Source organism: Trichomycterus rosablanca, chromosome 5 (genome assembly GCF_030014385.1).
Source record: "Trichomycterus rosablanca isolate fTriRos1 chromosome 5, fTriRos1.hap1, whole genome shotgun sequence".
Lineage (NCBI taxonomy): Eukaryota > Metazoa > Chordata > Actinopteri > Siluriformes > Trichomycteridae > Trichomycterus > Trichomycterus rosablanca.
In genome coordinates, this window is record NC_085992.1 from 3,075,794 (window position 1) to 3,094,368 (window position 18,575).

Genomic DNA, 18,575 nt, shown 5'->3' on the forward strand with positions numbered 1-18,575 from the left:
TGTGTGTACTTGCCCAGCGTAGGCCTCGATGTTGTCGTTGTCTGTAGCCGCTGACTGACTGATGGAGGAAACTGAAGGTGCGTGAATGTTTCCCTCACACGCTCCCTGAGCAGAACACACACACACACACACACACACACACACACGTTTACTTTGATGTTTTACAAATTAAACAAGTCTGTGATTCAGGGTCTGACAGAATCAAGTTTCTGACCAAGATGCTTGTCAAACATCCTCAAACCAAATGCATTAATACTGAGTCCCTCTTCCCTTCTTCCCTCTCATCTAAAACAACCCTGACTTTTTTAGGAAGGCTTTTCTTTTTGGAGTTTCAATTGTCTGGCTTGCAGTCTATGTTCCAATTCATCCCAAAGGTGTTCAATTGGGTTCAGGTCAGGGGTCTGTGCAGGCCATTAGAGTTCATCCAAACCAAACTTGACAAACCATGTCTGTAAACATCAATAAATGGCCAAACTGTTGCAAAAACGTTGAGGGCTGTTATTTATTTTATATATTAGATATACAATATATAAAGTAATGAGGGTGTCTATATATACAGTGCCTTGAAAAAGTATTCGGCCCCCTTTAACTTTTCAACCTTTTGCCACATTTCAGGCTTCAAACATAACTATATGAAATTGTAATTTTTTGTGAAGAATCAACAACAAGTGGGACACAATCGTGAAGTGGAACGAAATTTATTGGACATTTTAAACTTTTTTTAGAAATAAAAAACTAAAAAGTGTGGCGTGCAATATTATTCGGCCCCTTTACTTTCAGTGCAGCAAACTCACTCCAGAAGTTCAGTGAGGATCTCTGAATGATCCAATGTTGACCTAAATGACTGATGGTGATAAATAGAATCCACCTGTGTGTAATCAAGTCTCCGTATAAATGCACCTGCTCTGTGATAGTCTCAGAGTTCTGTTTAAAGCGCAGAGAGCATCATGAAGACCAAGGAACACACCAGGCAGGTCCGAGATACTGTTGTGGAGAAGTTTAAAGCCGGATTTGGATACAAAAAGATTTCCCAAGCTTTAAACATCTCAAGGAGCACTGTGCAAGCGATCATATTGAAATGGAAGGAGTATCAGACCACTGCAAATCTACCAAGACCCGGCCGTCCCTCTAAACTTTCAGCTCAAACAAGGAGAAGACTGATCAGAGATGCAGCCAAGAGGCCCATGATCACTCTGAATGAACTGCAGAGATCTACAGCTGAGGTGGGAGACTCTGTCCATAGGACACAATCAGTCGTACACTGCACAAATCTGGCCTTTATGGAAGAGTGGCAAGAAGAAAGCCATTTCTCAAAGATATCCATAAAAAGTCACCTGGGAGACACACCAAACATGTGGAAGAAGGTGCTCTGGTCAGATGAAAGCAAAATCGAACTTTTTGGCCACAAAGCAAAACGTTATGTTTGGCGTAAAAGCAACACAGCTCATCACCCTGAACACACCATCCCCACTGTCAAACATGGTGGTGGCAGCATCATGGTTTGGGCCTGCTTTTCTTCAGCAGGGACAGGGAAGATGGTTAAAATTGATGGGAAGATGGATGGAGCCAAATACAGGACCATTCTGGAAGAAAACCTGTTGCAGTCTGCAAAAGACCTGAGACTGGGACGGAGATTTATCTTCCAACAAGACAATGAACCAAAACATAAAGCAAAATCTACAATGGAATGGTTCACAAATAAACGTATCCAGGTGTTAGAATCGCCAAGTCAAAGTCTAGACCTGAATCCCATCGAGAATCTGTGGAAAGAGCTGAAAACTGCTGTTCACAAACGCTCTCCATCCAACCTCACTGAGCTCGAGCTGTTTTGCAAGGAAGAATGGGCAAACATTTCTGTCTCTCGATGTGCAAAACTGATAGAGACATACCCCAAGCGACTTGCAGCTGTAATCGCAGCAAAAGGTGGCGCTACAAAGTATTAACGCAAGGGGGCCGAATAATATTGCACGCCCCACTTTTCAGTTTTTTATTTCTAAAAAAAGTTTAAAATATCCAATAAATTTCGTTCCACTTCACGATTGTGTCCCACTTGTTGTTGATTCTTCACAAAAAATTACAATTTCATATCGTTATGTTTGAAGTCTGAAATGTGGCAAAAGGTTGAAAAGTTCAAGGGGGCCGAATACTTTTGCAAGGCACTGTATATATATCTATTTGGCCATATAGTGTAACTAAGGTATTCATTATAATGGCATGTTCACCAAGCATATTAAATACAATCTATCCCATCACCCTGAGTCGCCACACCCACCTGTGCCACCAGCAGTGCCTCCTTTAGTTGCCCTCTGGATGTGAAGAAATGTACCAGCTTCTTCACGTCCCCCGTAGCGATGCAGTATGGAATCACGTCGTCGTTGCCCTCCTGTATCAGCTGATCTGCTCTCCTGCACAACAGAACGCTCATGACACTCAGTGAAACATCAGTTATTGAAAGAACGTAAAAAATAATTATTGTCATTATTATTTATAAACATGCACTATATGGACACAGGGTGGCACGGTGTCTAAGTGGGTAGCACTGTCGCCTCACAGCAAGAAGGTCATGGGTTCGATCCCCAGGTGGGGCGGCCTGGGTCCTTTCTGTGCGGAGTTTGCATGTTCTCCCCGTGTCTGTGTGGGTTTCCTCCGGGTGCTCCGGTCAGGTGGAAATAAGAAAAAACTGTAAAGATTTAATTCTGTCAGTCTTACCTTTGCATTAACTTCTTCCAGTACTTCATGGAAACTCCAGGAGCCACAGACAGCGCTTTCTCCCACTATACAATAAAAACAGAGCTGACAAACTGTTGTTCTGCCGCTGGTTACTCTAGTCTGGATACCAGTGACACACAACTTCTTGTGCTAGATTATAGTTCAGATCTGCTAAGAATAGACAGTGTGTGTGTGTGTGTGTGTGTGGGACTTCTTTCTGATCCCCTGGTGCAAGAACAGAAGAACTAAGATGGACCAAAAAGATCCAAACACAAATTTAGATAATAAAACGTGTCATGTATCATTTCAAAAGAAAACACCTCAGCTCTGATGGGAACCAATTCATGGTTTAAAACCTCCAGTTCAGGGCGGCAAGGTGGCTCGGTGGGTCGCACTGTCGCCTCACAGCAAGAAGGTTCTGGGTTCGATTCCCAGGTGGAGCAGTCCGGGTCCTTTTTGTGTGGAGTTTTTGTCTGTGTGGGTTTCCTCTGGGAGCTCCGGTTTCCTCCCACAGTACAAAGACGTGCAAGTGAGGTGAACTGGAGATACTAAATTGTCCACGACTGTGTTTGATATTAAAACTTGGACTGATGAATCTTGTGTGATGAGTAACTACCTGTTCTGTCATGAATGTAACCAAAGTGTAAAACATGACGTTAAAATCCTAATAAATGAATAAATAAATAAATAAATAAACAGATGGATAAAAATAAAAATGTAATGGTTTTACAACTAACTGACTCTTACAAAGGAACGGTGAAAACTGTTTATTTAAAATGCTTTTTTTTTTCCATTTCATCAACTGCTTTATCATGGTCAGGGTCACGGCAGGTCCGGTTCTACCATAAAACGGTGGGCACAATCCCTCACAATGCTTCATTCCATCCTCCAATCATACATAGCCAATCATGCCTAGAAGACACCTGACCTGCCGATACCACCAATAGGATTCGTTCTAACCCACTGGACCACCGAAGCACCCTATTAGAAAAACACTTGTTCTATTTCTATTTGTGGTTAAAAACAAAAGTCCCACACTGAAAAAGTCCCACTGAAACTGGAGGTCGCATAAAGTCCTGAGGTCACATTTTAAAGCTTAAAATCTGTAGCTTTTAGCTATTTCATTATATATTCCTATCATGCAAAGGTTGCTCTTTCATTTTCTGCATGTTTAAAACACTTATTTTTTAATTTCAGATAAAAGATCTTAAAATCAGGTGTAGTTGAAAGGGTTAAATGTACTTTAAATATCTGAGAGCCCTGATCCCAGTAACCGCTGCCCCTGGATACAGAAGATCTTCCAGTAGCATTAAGAATATAACATTGAGATCGACGACAGTGTGTCACCTGACAAACCAATCCAAGGTTCAATTACGCCCAGACGGAGGTGATATGATTACTTACTAGGGCGAGTAACTTATTTGCAGGCTACTTTTTATACTGGTACGTGTGCTATAATTTGATACTGGTGTTGTGTTGAAATTGTCATGTGATCATGTGTCAGGTGGCATGGCTGAAGGAAAACAGGTTTTAATCTGTTTTTGGGATTCTACACAGGTTGTCCAAGACATCTGACTGGCACATTCCAGCCCTGGGTTCATTTACAGTATTTTAGAGTAAAATGTCAGTGTAAAGAACTTTACACATAGTAAAAAAAAATTACTCAAAGAGAGAAAAACATTTCTCGTTTCCCAAAGAACCATTTAGGAACCAATAACTGTCCAGTGTTTAGGTGGAATAAATTACCTCTCCGAGCTCCACCATGAGTTCACAGTATCTCTGGATCTGTCCTAATCTCAGGTGGATTTCTGCTGCTGACTTCAGCCTCTCCTCCTTACTGGGGGCTCCAATCCCTCCTCCGAACTTCGACATCTTCACGATGGTCAGCTCCTGGGCTTCTGACTAGAGTTAAAAATGAACGCATTAATAATGTTTGTTTTAACATTATTAAACCACAAATTTATTGGCTAATTAACTTTATACACCTGTTAACCATAGGTGTGGTTGAACAAGAAAAGGTGTCCTCGTACATCTGGTCACGTATTGTTCTTTTAATCATTCTGGGTAGGTTTTTTTTTTCTTTTTTCTTTATTTATATTTATTTTTACCCTCACAGCATTTACAGACAGAAGAATATGAACTAATTTTTGTAACTGGACTCCTGATTGGAAAAATACAAATTTTTTTCCACAGTCAGACAAAATATCGGAGCGGGAACTAAACAGAACTTCTGGTTCACATTATGTTTGTTCCCCTTTAATAACCTCAGACTGGACACTCCTCCTTTCGATCCGTTTCTGTTTACTGAATCACCAGCAGTTGGTGTTTGGAAGACACAACCTGAAGGTAAATAAAGTCATTCACCGAATACATAAACCGGTATAAACTTTAGTATTGCTTTTATTAACAAAACAATCATGAAGTCTGCAATGATTGTAAAGCAGCTTAAGTGTACAGATCAAAAATACCTGTAGCTTTTTAAACACGTTATGATATGTTTGTTTCCATAAAAATAATTGAATTACAATCAAATTAACATAATTTATTTGAGTACATTTTTGATTCTTGTGATTGTTTATCAACATTAGGATCGAAAAATATGTGTTTACTAGCTTTTTATTTTATTTTATGAAATGGATCATTATCCTGCACAAATATTTCTTTTTAGTTTTTGTATTATGTTGAAAGAGAACACTTAAAAGACAAATAATTTAAATGAGTGTCAGGTATTTTTTTTTACAAAATTCTAACATCTCACACTTTTGGCGACTCATGAAAACTGAGACCTTTCTTGTGCAACGTATTTATTTATTTATTTTTTACTTACAGACCCTCATAAGGGACCACTATGCACAAACTGCAAACCCTAAATGAAATGTCTCACCTGGAGGCTTCAGGATTCGGTCGTCCCGAACCGAGGCACGGACTCAGGCTGCTGTACTGGTTCGCTAACGAATGCCTCTATTTTGATTCCTACAATAATATGTGCTGGAACTACAATCCAGTGCAAAGATATTTTGGGTTTCACCCGTTCATGAACAGACCTAACAATAATGGTGTTCGGCTCCTGCCTTACGTGCATCTCCGGTACTACGAGCTGGGCAACCTGAGCAGACCGGGCGCCTGTTACCTGCCGCAGTACATCACGGAGGATTACACTGGCTACCACAACAGCAGCAACCGTGACCGCATCATAGTCAGCCTCGATGACGAGTGCGGGTGCTTCGATAGAGTTTACGTGACTAAGCACAAGGGTCAGTCAAACTACAATCTAAATGCCACCTACCGCATCAGCAAGGGCCTCCTGATGATCATCCAGACTTTAACGCTGGAGGATTTTCTCTGGGAGGCTGGGTATTAAACGCAGGACAAGAACATGAACCGGCTTCATCATCTTACATCTTCCTGCAACTACTGATACGCTTTTCACACACAGACCATTTCAGATCTTCTTGTAACGTGGAACCATGTGGAACCAGTAGATCTGGTTAAAATAGGCCTGATACTAGGATTTATTGCTCATGCAAAATATATTAGTTGCTTCTTGAGCATATTTTCTTGCTTTAGTACAGAGGTGCCCAATACGTCGATTGCACGGTGCACGCTGGTACAGCGCTTCTCATTCAAACAGGTCAACAAGATTGACATGAAATGTGGCCACTGTTTAATTTACGGTTTGTTACCAAAGACAAGGTAAATTATTTACTACATTAAAGAAAACAATATAAAAACTGGAATAAAATCTATTTAATGTTTGTATACTTCTAAAAGCTAAATGTTATAGTTTTTTAAACTCATGAAGCTTCTTCAATAAGTTGTGATGTTTTTTTCTGTCTGTAATTAATGATTATATATGTGGCAGTTGGTACTGGACCAGGCTCAAGTAGTGGTAAAACAGACAATCCTAGCTGCAATAAAGATATGAAATATAACAGCTGCTTGATGAGATGATGATGCTAATGCTTAGATTAAATGGTTCAGAAACCTGAACACTGAGCTTTACCTGAACAATTAGTCCCACTGGAATTTGAACCCTGGACCTTAGCAGTGACTGGTTAGGGTTACCCGAGCACCCTTGAGTAAACAGGTTGTAACTAAAACAAACCAATGTTTAAACTCAACATGTATTGAATATGATCCTATTATGGTAAGAGAACAACTTAATAAGGGACGATGGCTCCGTGGGAGGCACCTCACAGCAAAAAGGTCCTGGGTTTGATTCCCAGGTGGAGGCTTCTGGGTTCTTTCTGTGTAAAGAATTGTACCCACCGTGACCCTTAATAGGATGACATGATGATAAAACAGACAGCAAAAGAATGAATACAGATCAGATATATTACAATCAGGACGAGTTGAAATGGTTAAATGTACTTTCAAACCCTTAAATATATAGAACCCTGAACACTGAGCTACCACTGCCTGATTAATCCTGCTTGGGATTCAAACCCTGGACCTTAGCGGTAGTTGGTTAGCATAATAAACCGCCCTGCCACCCAAGCACGCTTGTTTTGTTTTACTGAGATTAATTAAACAATGTTTAAACTCAACACATAATGAATATGATCCTATTATGGTAGGGAAATGATTTAATGAGGGTGGCTTGGTGGGTAGCACTGTCACCTCACAGCAAGAAGGTCCTGGATTCGATTCCCAAGTGGAGCAAGTCCGGGTCCTTTCTGTCTGGATGTCTCTGTGGGTTTCCTCCGGGTGCTCCGGTTTCCTCCCACAGTCCAAATACATGCAAGTGAGGGTAATTCGAGATACTAAAAAGTCCCTCTAGGTGTGTGTGCGTGTGTGAGTGTGAGTTTTCCCTGTAATGGACTGGCGACCTGTCTGGAGTGTTAGCTGCCCTTTGCCCCAGTGAATTGTACCCACCGCAACAACAAGATAAAGCGGTGGTAAAACAGACAGTAATTGAATTCATTTTATTATCGAAGTACAAATAACTAATCAGTGCCCAGTGATGGGTTGGCGTCCTGTCTGGGGTGTGGTACTGCATCGTGATCAGTGATTCTAGGGAACCAGACCCACCATGACCATGACCGGGAGAAAGCGGTGGTAAAACACGACTTTGTGGGTCCTTTTAAAACAGGCAGTAGCGGCTCAGTGATCAGGGTTCTGATGTTTGAGGGTTTGGAACCTGGTTGAATCGTGCTTTGTGTACAGTAGCACAGTTAATTTAATTTGATACACCTGTAACTATGGATGTGGTTGAACAAGTAAAGGTGTCCACGTACTTCTAGCCATGTAATGCCTTGCTACAACAGCAGGGCAGTCGTAGTCTAGTGGTTAAGGTACTGGACTAGTAATAGAAAGGTCACTGGTTCAAGCCCCACCACTGCCACGTTGCCACTGTTGGGCCCTTGAGCAAGGCCCTCAACCCTCAATTGCTTAGACGATATAAACTGTAACAGTACTGTAAGTCACTTTGGATAAAAGCGTCTGCTAAATGCTGAACATGTAATGGTTTTTTTTTGTCAGTCTTGACGAAACAAAAATCCCGGAGAAGAAACTAAACAGAACTTCTGCTCCACATATTTGTGTTTGTTCCCCTTTAATGACCTCAGACCAGACACTCCTCCTTTAGTCTTGGAACAGATCAGTTTCTGTTTCCTGACTAACCAGCAGCTGGTGGGTGGAGGCTGCATCGGAAGCTGCAGAATCGAATCTGAAGGTAAATAAACTCATTAACCAAAAACAGAAACTGGTTTTACTAGCAGTATAATCATGATTTCCGTCTGTGAGGTATTTATAGCAGCTAAACTCAGTTTGCTTTTGTTTTGTTTTGTCTGTCTGTCTGTCCGTCCGTCCGTCCGTCCGTCCGTCCGTCCATCCATCCATCATCTAAAATCCCGGTAGTCTTTTGTAGAAATTAACGTAATTAAAAATAAATTAATACATTCATTTTGGAATGAACCGGAACTTCAACTGAGGTCAAACCGACATCAGTGCCCAGCTATACTAATATTACAGTTTATCTCAGTCAGTAAGTGCATTTCTCAAAACAATTAGTACAAATTGATAACCTGCAAAAGCGTGTCACTTGCTCAAAATGGATAGTTCATTCCTCAAAAGCAAGTATTCATGTCAATGAAAGTGTCAGTGTCATCAAAATAAAAAGTCCTGACACCATTGTTTATGAACAAGATAGTCAAATGGCTTTGTCATGTTTTCATTATGTGTTTTCCAATGCAAAAAAGGTCAGATCATGTTGACACTACCTGAAAATGCTCAAGACAGCACTATACACTATTAGCACAACCATTTGAAATCTACAGTTAAGTTACACATTACTGTATTTAGTGAGGTAAATGAGTAAGTAAGTTTCACATTTTTACTGCATATGCTCTTTGCAATTCTAATTTGTTCACAGCATTGTGCTAAAGCAAAGTACAAACTTATTTACAACAAACATAAGAAACACCCTTTGGGTAGAGCTGTGCACAACTGTAAACAATATTACAGTACATATTGGAACTGAATTAGAACATACAACATACTGATTTTGACAACTAGTTCAACCTTTTTGTATGTATTGATTCAAGCAATGACATGAGGACTATTAGTTTCATAGGGAATGATTATTCAGCATTCATAAGTATAGTTCATTTTGACTGACATGACATAAGCAAATGATAATGTTATAAAACAGCAGAGAATTGTATGGAAGCAATTGATGCATGTCGAAAAACATATGAGAATTTTAATTCTGATCAGAGAAATGCACCAAAGCAATTGAGAAAAACTGTAACTGAATGAACACAAACCCCCATAGATACAGGTCAAAGTATTGTGAGAAGCCTCCTCAAAAGTGTCAGTTCTTTAAAAAAGTCACAGTAACAGTCATAGTAACTCTATTTATTATTTCTAAATTGTTGTAATGGGACGTCCAACAAGCTTATGGTCAGGTGTCCACATACTTTTGGCCATACAGTGTACAGTACGTGTGTACAGTGATGATCATGAATCCTTAATTTACCTTGTTTTGTTCAGTGTAAACAAAACATTCAAAACAAGTAGGAGTGTCGGGTACTTTTTATTAAACTGTCAGAAACTGATTGCAAAACCTGCAGGTCCACACTTTCCATGACTAACTGTAGATCAGACGCGCCCACTTAAATATTTAGGCAGATGAGTTTCTGTTTCCTGATCAGTAAACACTTTGCTGTTCGACAGAAGGAGCTGCAGAACCGAGACTGAAGGTAAATTATTTACTACAGAAAATAAATGATAATAATTTAATACTTCTAAAAGCTAAATGTTATAGTTTTAAACTCCTGAAGCTTCTTTACCATGCTGTGATGTTTTTATCTGTTATTACTGAGTAATGACAAAAAAAATCATCTTTAAATTAACATGATGGTCTATATACAGTCGTGACGGGACATTTTGGTTTTGCGTTTAATATTTTCCAACATCAGGATCTACTGGTCAGCGTCCACTAGCTTAAACCTGAAACCAGAAACTAGCTCAAATATTTATTTAGTTAAGCTAAAGACAAACAAAGAGATCATTTCTTCTATTCTAAATCATCATACACTCCCAGTTGTGGTTTCTTTTTTATTTAGTTTGTAGGTGCTTCAGTCCTATAAAGCTCATCTCCTCTGTTTATTACAGTTGTATTAGGATTTGGACTGAACCTAATTGTGTTTTAACATACATTAACGTATTCATCTATATTTTGCCATTTTAAAAAAGTTAGACACATTTCTACACATAAAACCACATTAAAATAATTTAATAGTGATTTTAAACAAAACAGAATTCAGTGGCGAGGCTGTACGGCATCAGCCGCCTCATACGAAGCAACCGAGCACACTGGGGGGCAAGTATAGTGAATATTATACAGAAATCTGTCTCTTACTGACCCCTGACTTCCTAGCCTGGGTTGCACTGTCAAAAATATTTCAGGCACAACTAGAAACGTTGGTCCACAACATTTTACATGTTGCTATGTGTGTCACCGGCCTTACGGGCCAGGTTATTTCCTTAATATTAATATAAATAAAAAAGGTTTCCTGAACCACAAATGTCCTATTAAATACAGAATAAGTTTAGTCATGCTTTTGTACGCTTAAGCTCCTCCCCAGTTAAAGAGAATAAAAGTTGTAGGTGCTGTAATATGAGTGCTCATATAAAAACAGAACTCAGAACATTGACCTTGTGTTGATCAATACATTGTCCGTGTCAGGTTGCCTAAATGTTGGTCTGAGAGCAACGACAGGTTCAAAACTGACCACCTAATGTCACGTTCTTCATCACTGAACTACATGCAGTGAACTACATGCAGAACGACAATCAGGCTATACCCCTCAGAAACCAGGGGTCAGTAGAGTGATACAGGCATGGTGATTTTTCAAATCGGATTGCAGTGGTCGGAACTACCAGCTGTATAAAGAACCATGAACCCAGAAAACTAGTTGCTTATAGTATTAAGCAAGGCCGTAGCCAGGAATTAAACATTGAGGGGGGCATCCACCTGGCATCCACAAAGCCATTGAGCGGATTATGTTTATTTAAAATGTTTACATCAGTATAATATTTATGTTATACTGATAGTGGCAGTGGCAGGTTGCCACTGTTGGGCCCTTGAGCTTAGACTGTATACAGTAAGTCACTTTGGCTAAAAGCGTCTACTAAGTGCCAAAAATGTAAATGTAAGTTGTAGCCTAGTGGTTAAGGTACTGGACTAGTAATCAGAAGGTCACTGGTTCAAGCCCCGCCATTGCCAGGTTGCCACTGTTGGGCCCTCGAGCAAGGCCCCCTAATCCACAATTGCTTAGACAGTATACTGTCACTGTACTGTAAGTCGCTTTGGATAAAAGTGTCGGCTAAATGCCGAAAGTGTAAATGTAAATATTTTTTGATATCACATTCAATATCAAACTATTTTATAATACACAACCAAGGGTTTCAACTGGGCAATCTGTTCACTTTCACAAATTGCTCCAGTTTATCCACAGCAAACATCTCACACTTGGTTGTCAATGCAAATGATCTAATGATTCAAAAGTGGAACATTCACACAACCACAAATCACTCCTGATAGGTACCCAACCGCATTGTGATTTCTTAAACTAGGAGCTAAAATCACTGGACAAGTTGTCGTTAATTGTACGTGTAGAAAATTTATAGAAAAAAATCACCATTGTTTCTTTTAACAAGCGTGTTTTTTTTAACTTATAGACTCTGAGAAAGATTTACCATGGCCCGACCTCCGACCCTAAATGAAATGTCCCAGCTGAAGGACTCTGGATTCGGTAAACCCAGTCCAAGACACGGACTGAAGCTGCTGTTCTGGTTTGCTAACAAATGTCTTTATTTCGATGACAACAACAACATGCGCTGGCGGTACGATCCAGAAGATGAAGATTATGGGTTCCACCCATTTGAAAACCGATACAGAAAAGATGGTGTGAAGCTCCTGCCTGATGTAGAATACCCCTACTACGAGCTGGGAAATCTGTTAAAACCCGGGTCAAAGAATCTGCCCCACTACATCTGGGAAGATTTCACCGGCCACCACAACAAAAGCAACCGAGATCGCATCATAGTCAGCGTTGATGATGATTGGTTTGATAAAGTTTATGTGACTGAGCACAGGGGGCAGAAAGACTACAACTCAGATGCCACCTACTGCATCTCCAGGGGCCTCCTGATGAGGATCCAGCGTCTAAAATTAAATGACTTTCTAACTGAAGTCGGCTACTGAAGACTGTACGTTAACAGAAATGATCTCATTTTCAATGTTCTATAGGAAAACTGCTTCTTCGACTGCTTTTTTTTATATGCAAAAGGAGAAACCAATCACTCACAAATTATTAATCCTAGCGGGGAGCATGGTGGGTAGCACTGTCGCCTCACAGCAAGAAGTTCCTGGGTTCGATTCCCAGGTGAAGCAATCTGGGTCTGCTATGTGTGGAGTTTGCATGTTCTCCATGTGTCTGTCTGGGTTTCCTCCCACAGTCCAAAGACGTGCAGTCAGCTGAATTGGAGATACTAAACTGCCCTAGGTGTGTGTGTGTGTGTGTGTTTGCCCTGTCATAGAACTGCCCAGTGAACTGCACCCACCATGACCCTGACCAGGATAAAGCAGTTGTAAAACAGAAAATGAATAAATGAACTAATTCTAGCTGCCGGCTGGTAAACTGTAACCCAAGAACTTCATGAATCAGATTTTGATCCTGTAGTGATGTAAAGCTTGCTTGACTGTAAACATTTACACTTGCATTGCATATTGCACAAGCATCTTATTCTAGTAGATTTACAAAAAGTCGTCATTTAAGGGCAGAAGAAACAAGACTTCATGCCTGTCCTCCTCGAGTCCTAAACAAGAGGGTCAGGATGAGTCGGGTCAGTGACTGGAACTTGATGAGGAACAGAACAGGGTTAAAAGTGCTTTAGGGAGGTGCACACTGGTCCATTATTTAATATTAAAGCAAATATAGTTGTTTCAAAGCTATTTCAGGTAGCTACAAGAAGGCGATTACATTAACATTAAGTTAAATTCTCTACATTAACACAATAAATGTTCATTTTACAATAAAATGACATTCATTCTGTGTTAATCTGTTAAACGTAAGAACATAAATCTGGAAACTATGGAATTTTTTGTTGCATAAATTTAATAGAATAAAAAAATACCTAATTGGAAATAAATGTGCATTTTGACTTTATTTATGATTCTCGGTCAAAGCAAGTAGATTTTTTAATTAAACGGGTGTGAAACGTTCCTCTGTGTTGTTTATAATAAGATTATATTAGCTGTTATCGACCTGTTAGTATCAACCTTTTCTGGGCAGTTGTAGCCTAGTGGTGAAGGTACTGGACTAGTAACCAAAAGGTTGCTGGTTCAAGTTCCACCAAGTTGTCACTGTTGGACCCTTGAGCGAGGTCCCTCAACTGTTTAGACTGCATACTGTCACAGTATTGTAAGTCGCTTTGGATGAAAAACGTCTGCCAAATATTGAAAATGTAAATAATCATACCATAAAGATTTAATGAGCTATATTTATTTAATTTATACTTACTTAGACACTGAAAATACAGCTGTATTTAAAAGTTTGGTCACCCATGGTCAAATTATAACACTTTATTAGAAATAAATGAGCATTTTCTGACCACAAATGCAAAAACACAAGTTATATTTTCCACATTAACACAATAAATGTTCATTTTACAAGTAAATATCATTCATGCTGTGGTAATCTGTTAAATGTAAGAACATAAATCTGAAAACTATGGAATTTTTTGTTGCACAAATTTAATAGAATAAAAAATACCTAATTAAAAAAAAATGTACATTTTCTGACCATGAATGAACATGTAGATGCTTTACAGTCACTGTGCTTTTTTTCCTAATCTGCAACCATTTGTGATTTGTGGAAAACCTTTATGATTCTCGATCAAACGGACAAAATCTGGAAAACTGAATGTCTGCTCCGATTGTAGTTCAGTAATCGTCCACTAGCCGACGCACGTCTCTCTGTCTCTCTGTGTACAAGAGTGATAGGCTTTATTTTGCCGGGTGGCTTGCTCTGTTCTTGCCTTTTTCTGTGTTTTATGCTTCATTTTTGCAAGTTCTGGTGATAAGTTTGCACCAGCAGTGCTTTAGACTCAGAATAATAGAAACTCTGAGTCCCCAGTATACGATCACAGCAAAGTTTTTGTATATTTTTGCACCCCTGGGAAAAAAAACCTTGCTGTTTCGGACAATCACATTTTACGGACCAGTGCACCTTGCTTTTAGTCTGTTAAATTGAGGTTTCACTGTATATTCACCATCAAGAGGACGACATCTGTTGTCATCATTGCTTTACGGTGTAAGTATCATAACCTGTGTCAAGGGGGTCCCAGTACATTTTTAGAACACAGGGAGGCTTAGGAGAAAAAAAGCTGAGAACCGCTGCACTACATGACCCAGTAAATGGACACTGACGTGACATGAGCGGTAAATAAGGATAATTAAATAGGCGGGTGGACGGTTACTGACTTTTACTTGTTAAAACTATACAGAAGATGATTTTTGTGTTGATGTACTGACTCAACGTTTCCTGTTGAAAGAAAAAAGCAGAAATTTACATAGAATTTTGCATGTGGTGCCCGACTGCGTCTTTCTGACTCCATTTAAGCTCTTGTTCGTGGTGCAGCAGCTGAATTGCTCATAAACTCTGATCATTTGTGATTTTCTGGAAAACGTTTAGATCCTGTACTAAAGTAAGTAGATTTTTTTATGTAAATGGATGTGAAACGTTATTCTGTATTGTTTAGAGTGAGATTATATTTTCTGTAGGGTTAAAACATGAATCAAACCATACAGACTGAGCATTTAAAGGGCTTTAAATACTTATTTTACTTACTCAGACACACTTACTTACTAATACAGTCACCCGTGGTCAAATTACAACACTGTACTGTGTTCCAAATTTTAAATAGACATAGTTGTAATTTTTACCATCAATCTGCACTCAGGTACTCAAAGAAAAAACATATTTATAAAAATTCTTGGAAATAATATAATTCAAAAGCTCAACAAGTGCTCAGATCCTTTACTGACTGTTGCACTAACATGCTAGCTTTGATTATCATTGAGATGTCAAGGACTGCACAAGGACTGCACTCCAGATGTTTCAATCTGAATTGACTGGACAAACTGTAGCCAAGACCTACGCGGCGTGCGCTACATCAGTGGTCCCCAACCACGGGGTCGCGGAGCAGTACCGGTCCGTCGGTCATTTATTATCGGGCCGCACAGAAAGAATAAATAATTAGAGATGAAAACATGGCTTCCATTTCCAACACACTTTGAGTGTTATTGTCTCCTATCACCACTAAGTGGGAGCAGCGTCTCGTTGCAGCAAAAAAGCTCCGGGTTTACACTGATTTTCCATCATTTGTGAGTAGTATTGTTATTCTACTTTAAATCCTCCCACCCCGCCAGTCAGTGAAATTATACCTTATATGAAAACGGTCCGTGGTGCAAAAAAGAATGGGGAACGCTGCGCTACACCCATGCTAGCCACATACACCGGCATGGGTTTGTACAGAGAGCTTTAACGATTATGCAGAAACATTCCTCCTACTTCTCCAGCACTTGTGCTGTCGTCTATCTCCAGCTTTGTATAAATTTTTTTTACCACCTCTCCTGGTCAAGGTCGCGGTGGGTCTGGTTTTCCCAGGCATGAATACACCTTGGTGCCATATAAGGTGCCAATTCATTGCTGGGCTCCATCTATACATATCTATTAATTAGAAGTGAATTAAGCAATATCCATTTATAAAAATGCTTAATTAATAGTTTTAAGTTCCTAGACACATAGTGGCTCCTACTAAATCTCTCAAATGTTTTATTAGCAGTTTCCTTTAAGGATCCACCATGAGCCCCGTACAGACACTGAATGAGCTGCCCCAGCTGGTGGCGTCAGGATTCGGTCGCCCTACACCGAGACACGGACTCAAGCTGCTGCACTGGTTCGCTAGCGAATGCCTCTACTTCGACGACGACAATAAGATGCACCTAAAGTGTGAGCCAGAGGACGGAGATTACGGCTTCAGTCCGTTCGAGAACCCGCACGACCACGACAGGGTTCAGCTGCTGCCCGATGTGGACCTTCCCTACTACGAAGTGGGCGATCTGGACATGCCTGAGGCCGACGAGCTGCCGAATCACGTCCGGGAGGATTACGACAGCCAAGACGACAACAGCAACACGGACCGCGTGATAGTCAGCCTCGACCGTGTGTGGTTCGATAGGGTTTACGTGACCGAGCGGCGCGATCAGTCGCAATACAACGCCGCTGGAACTTTCTGCATCAGCAGCGAACTCCTTCTGATTATCAGGAGTCTGAGCTTAGAGGAATTTCTCTCCGAAGCTGGTTTTTAAAGACGGTGTGCCCTTAATGCAACAGAAAATTTATTATTATAAATGTATAATAAAAAACAAGCGCATATCAAAGCCTGGAAAAATATTATTTGAATTATAACTCGGCTAATTCATCAATCTGTCCTATAGTGTCAAAGCAAAGAAAGATTTGAGCCCACATGAAGAGCGACTTCTCATTTACATCCTATTTCCATCTGACACACCCCAGTTCTCCATTATTTACATAAACGCCACCCTATCTCATGTGGGTAAAGTTCATTATCAGCAGACTACATTCAGAAATCTATTATGCTAGTCACTATCAGCCAGCCGGGTGTCTACACAGACATGACTGGCTCTATCTATCTGTGGGGGGGGAGAGGAGGCCGAAGCCTTGCAACGAATTGACTCCCTGTCTGCCAAGTTTCTGGGTGAATCTGACCCACTGTGACCTTAATCAGGATGAAAAAATAGAAAATGATTTCGGGTTCCCTGAGAAGTGGGATCATGTCAGCAGTCAACACAGATTTGAGGGAGAAAAGGAGCAGAAGTGTTTGTGGTACTTTTATTACTCTAATTAATGCCGTGGTTAATAAAACGGATCACACAAAACGTTACACTTTTACGCTCCACATGAAAATACATAAAATATTTTTAGCTGAATGGTTCGGGACCTCAGACCTGATCTACCACGACCCTGAACCGGATGAAGCGGATGATAAAAATTTATTGAAAAAACAAAAATAGAATAAACAGAATAAAAAATAAAAAATAGAATAAAATCTATGATAAAGAATAAAGTCTTTAGTTTTATCTAAGAATTAAGTTTTTTTTCATGTTGTTTAAATAATATGTAGTTCAAGTCTACAGGTATGAAGATAAAGATCCATCCCACATGCCATCACACTCCTGAACAAAGAACTATTACAAAACATAATATAATATAATAATATTTCATCTTCTGGACTTTTTACACTCTGTTCTTTTTATTTTTGGACTGCACTTCTTTTTTATGTTATTTATCTTGATATCTTGATGACAGACACAGAACTGCATCCTCTGTACGTAACGTCTCAGACTTTTAAGTGCTTTTAATCTGCCTTGGTTTAACCTACAGCGATATCTGTGAAATCCTGCACTCAGCACTTTTAATATTTTAATATACTTTTAAAGGTATGACTGTGTGTGTGTGTGTGTGCATTACAAATGTGTGTTTTGTACTACTGTGTAATATCATCAGTTACTGTATCCAAGAACAAATTCCTTGAATGTGTGAGTCAATAAACCTGAATAAATCTGATTCTAAGTGTAATCCTAAATCTAAATCTAATTCTAAATCTGAATCTAATTCTGAATCAATTCTCAATTTGATTCTGAATCTAATGCTCATTTTGACTCTGAATCTGATTCCTATTTTAATTCTGAGTTTGATTCTAAGTCTAATTCTGAATTTGATTCTGAATCTAATGATGAATCTAATTCTGAATCTGAATCTAATTTGATTCTAAACCGGATTCTTAATTTGATTCTAAATTTGATTCTCAGTCTAATTCTAAATCAGATTCTAAATATGATTCTGATTATAATTCAATATCTTATTTTAAATGTAATTCTGCATCTGATTCTAGATCCTAGATTCTAAATCTAAAAATACCGCACTGGTGGTAATAACACCACATTGGCTCTGTTCATCGCTGCCTCTACAACTGCAAATTAAAACAGCTGAGCAGCTAAAGTCGCCCTCAAAACAAAAGTTGGTGTCCTAGGTTTACTACGACTCCAGAATGTTGCTAGATGTGGACATAAACATCCCGTGTTCCAGCATTGCAGACAGTTAGACTAGATGTATATTTACAAAAACAACTACAGTCATTAGTCAGAAGATTAATTATATTTGTACCCGTTTTAATTGAATACAGGTACAAAAACAAGCTAATTCATTGTGGTCTGTTTTATACTGCATTTGTACCATTGTCCCGATTTTTTGGGAACTAAGTTTGTTGTT

The 18,575-nt window shown here is 39.5% G+C and overlaps 1 protein-coding gene across 1 annotated transcript in view; it reads right to left on the reverse strand.

The window, feature by feature from the left end:
- The window catches only part of wdr17 (WD repeat domain 17), a 58,366-nt gene that overhangs the window by 9,809 nt on the left and 29,982 nt on the right, over positions 1-18,575 (reverse strand). Inside the window, exons 17-20 of the mRNA XM_062995518.1 lie at positions 4,456-4,611; positions 2,710-2,774; positions 2,273-2,405; positions 14-105 (exon numbers count right to left, since the gene is read on the reverse strand). Of these exons, the coding sequence (XP_062851588.1) occupies positions 14-105; positions 2,273-2,405; positions 2,710-2,774; positions 4,456-4,611 (446 nt within the window). The remainder of the gene's footprint in view (positions 1-13; positions 106-2,272; positions 2,406-2,709; positions 2,775-4,455; positions 4,612-18,575) is intronic.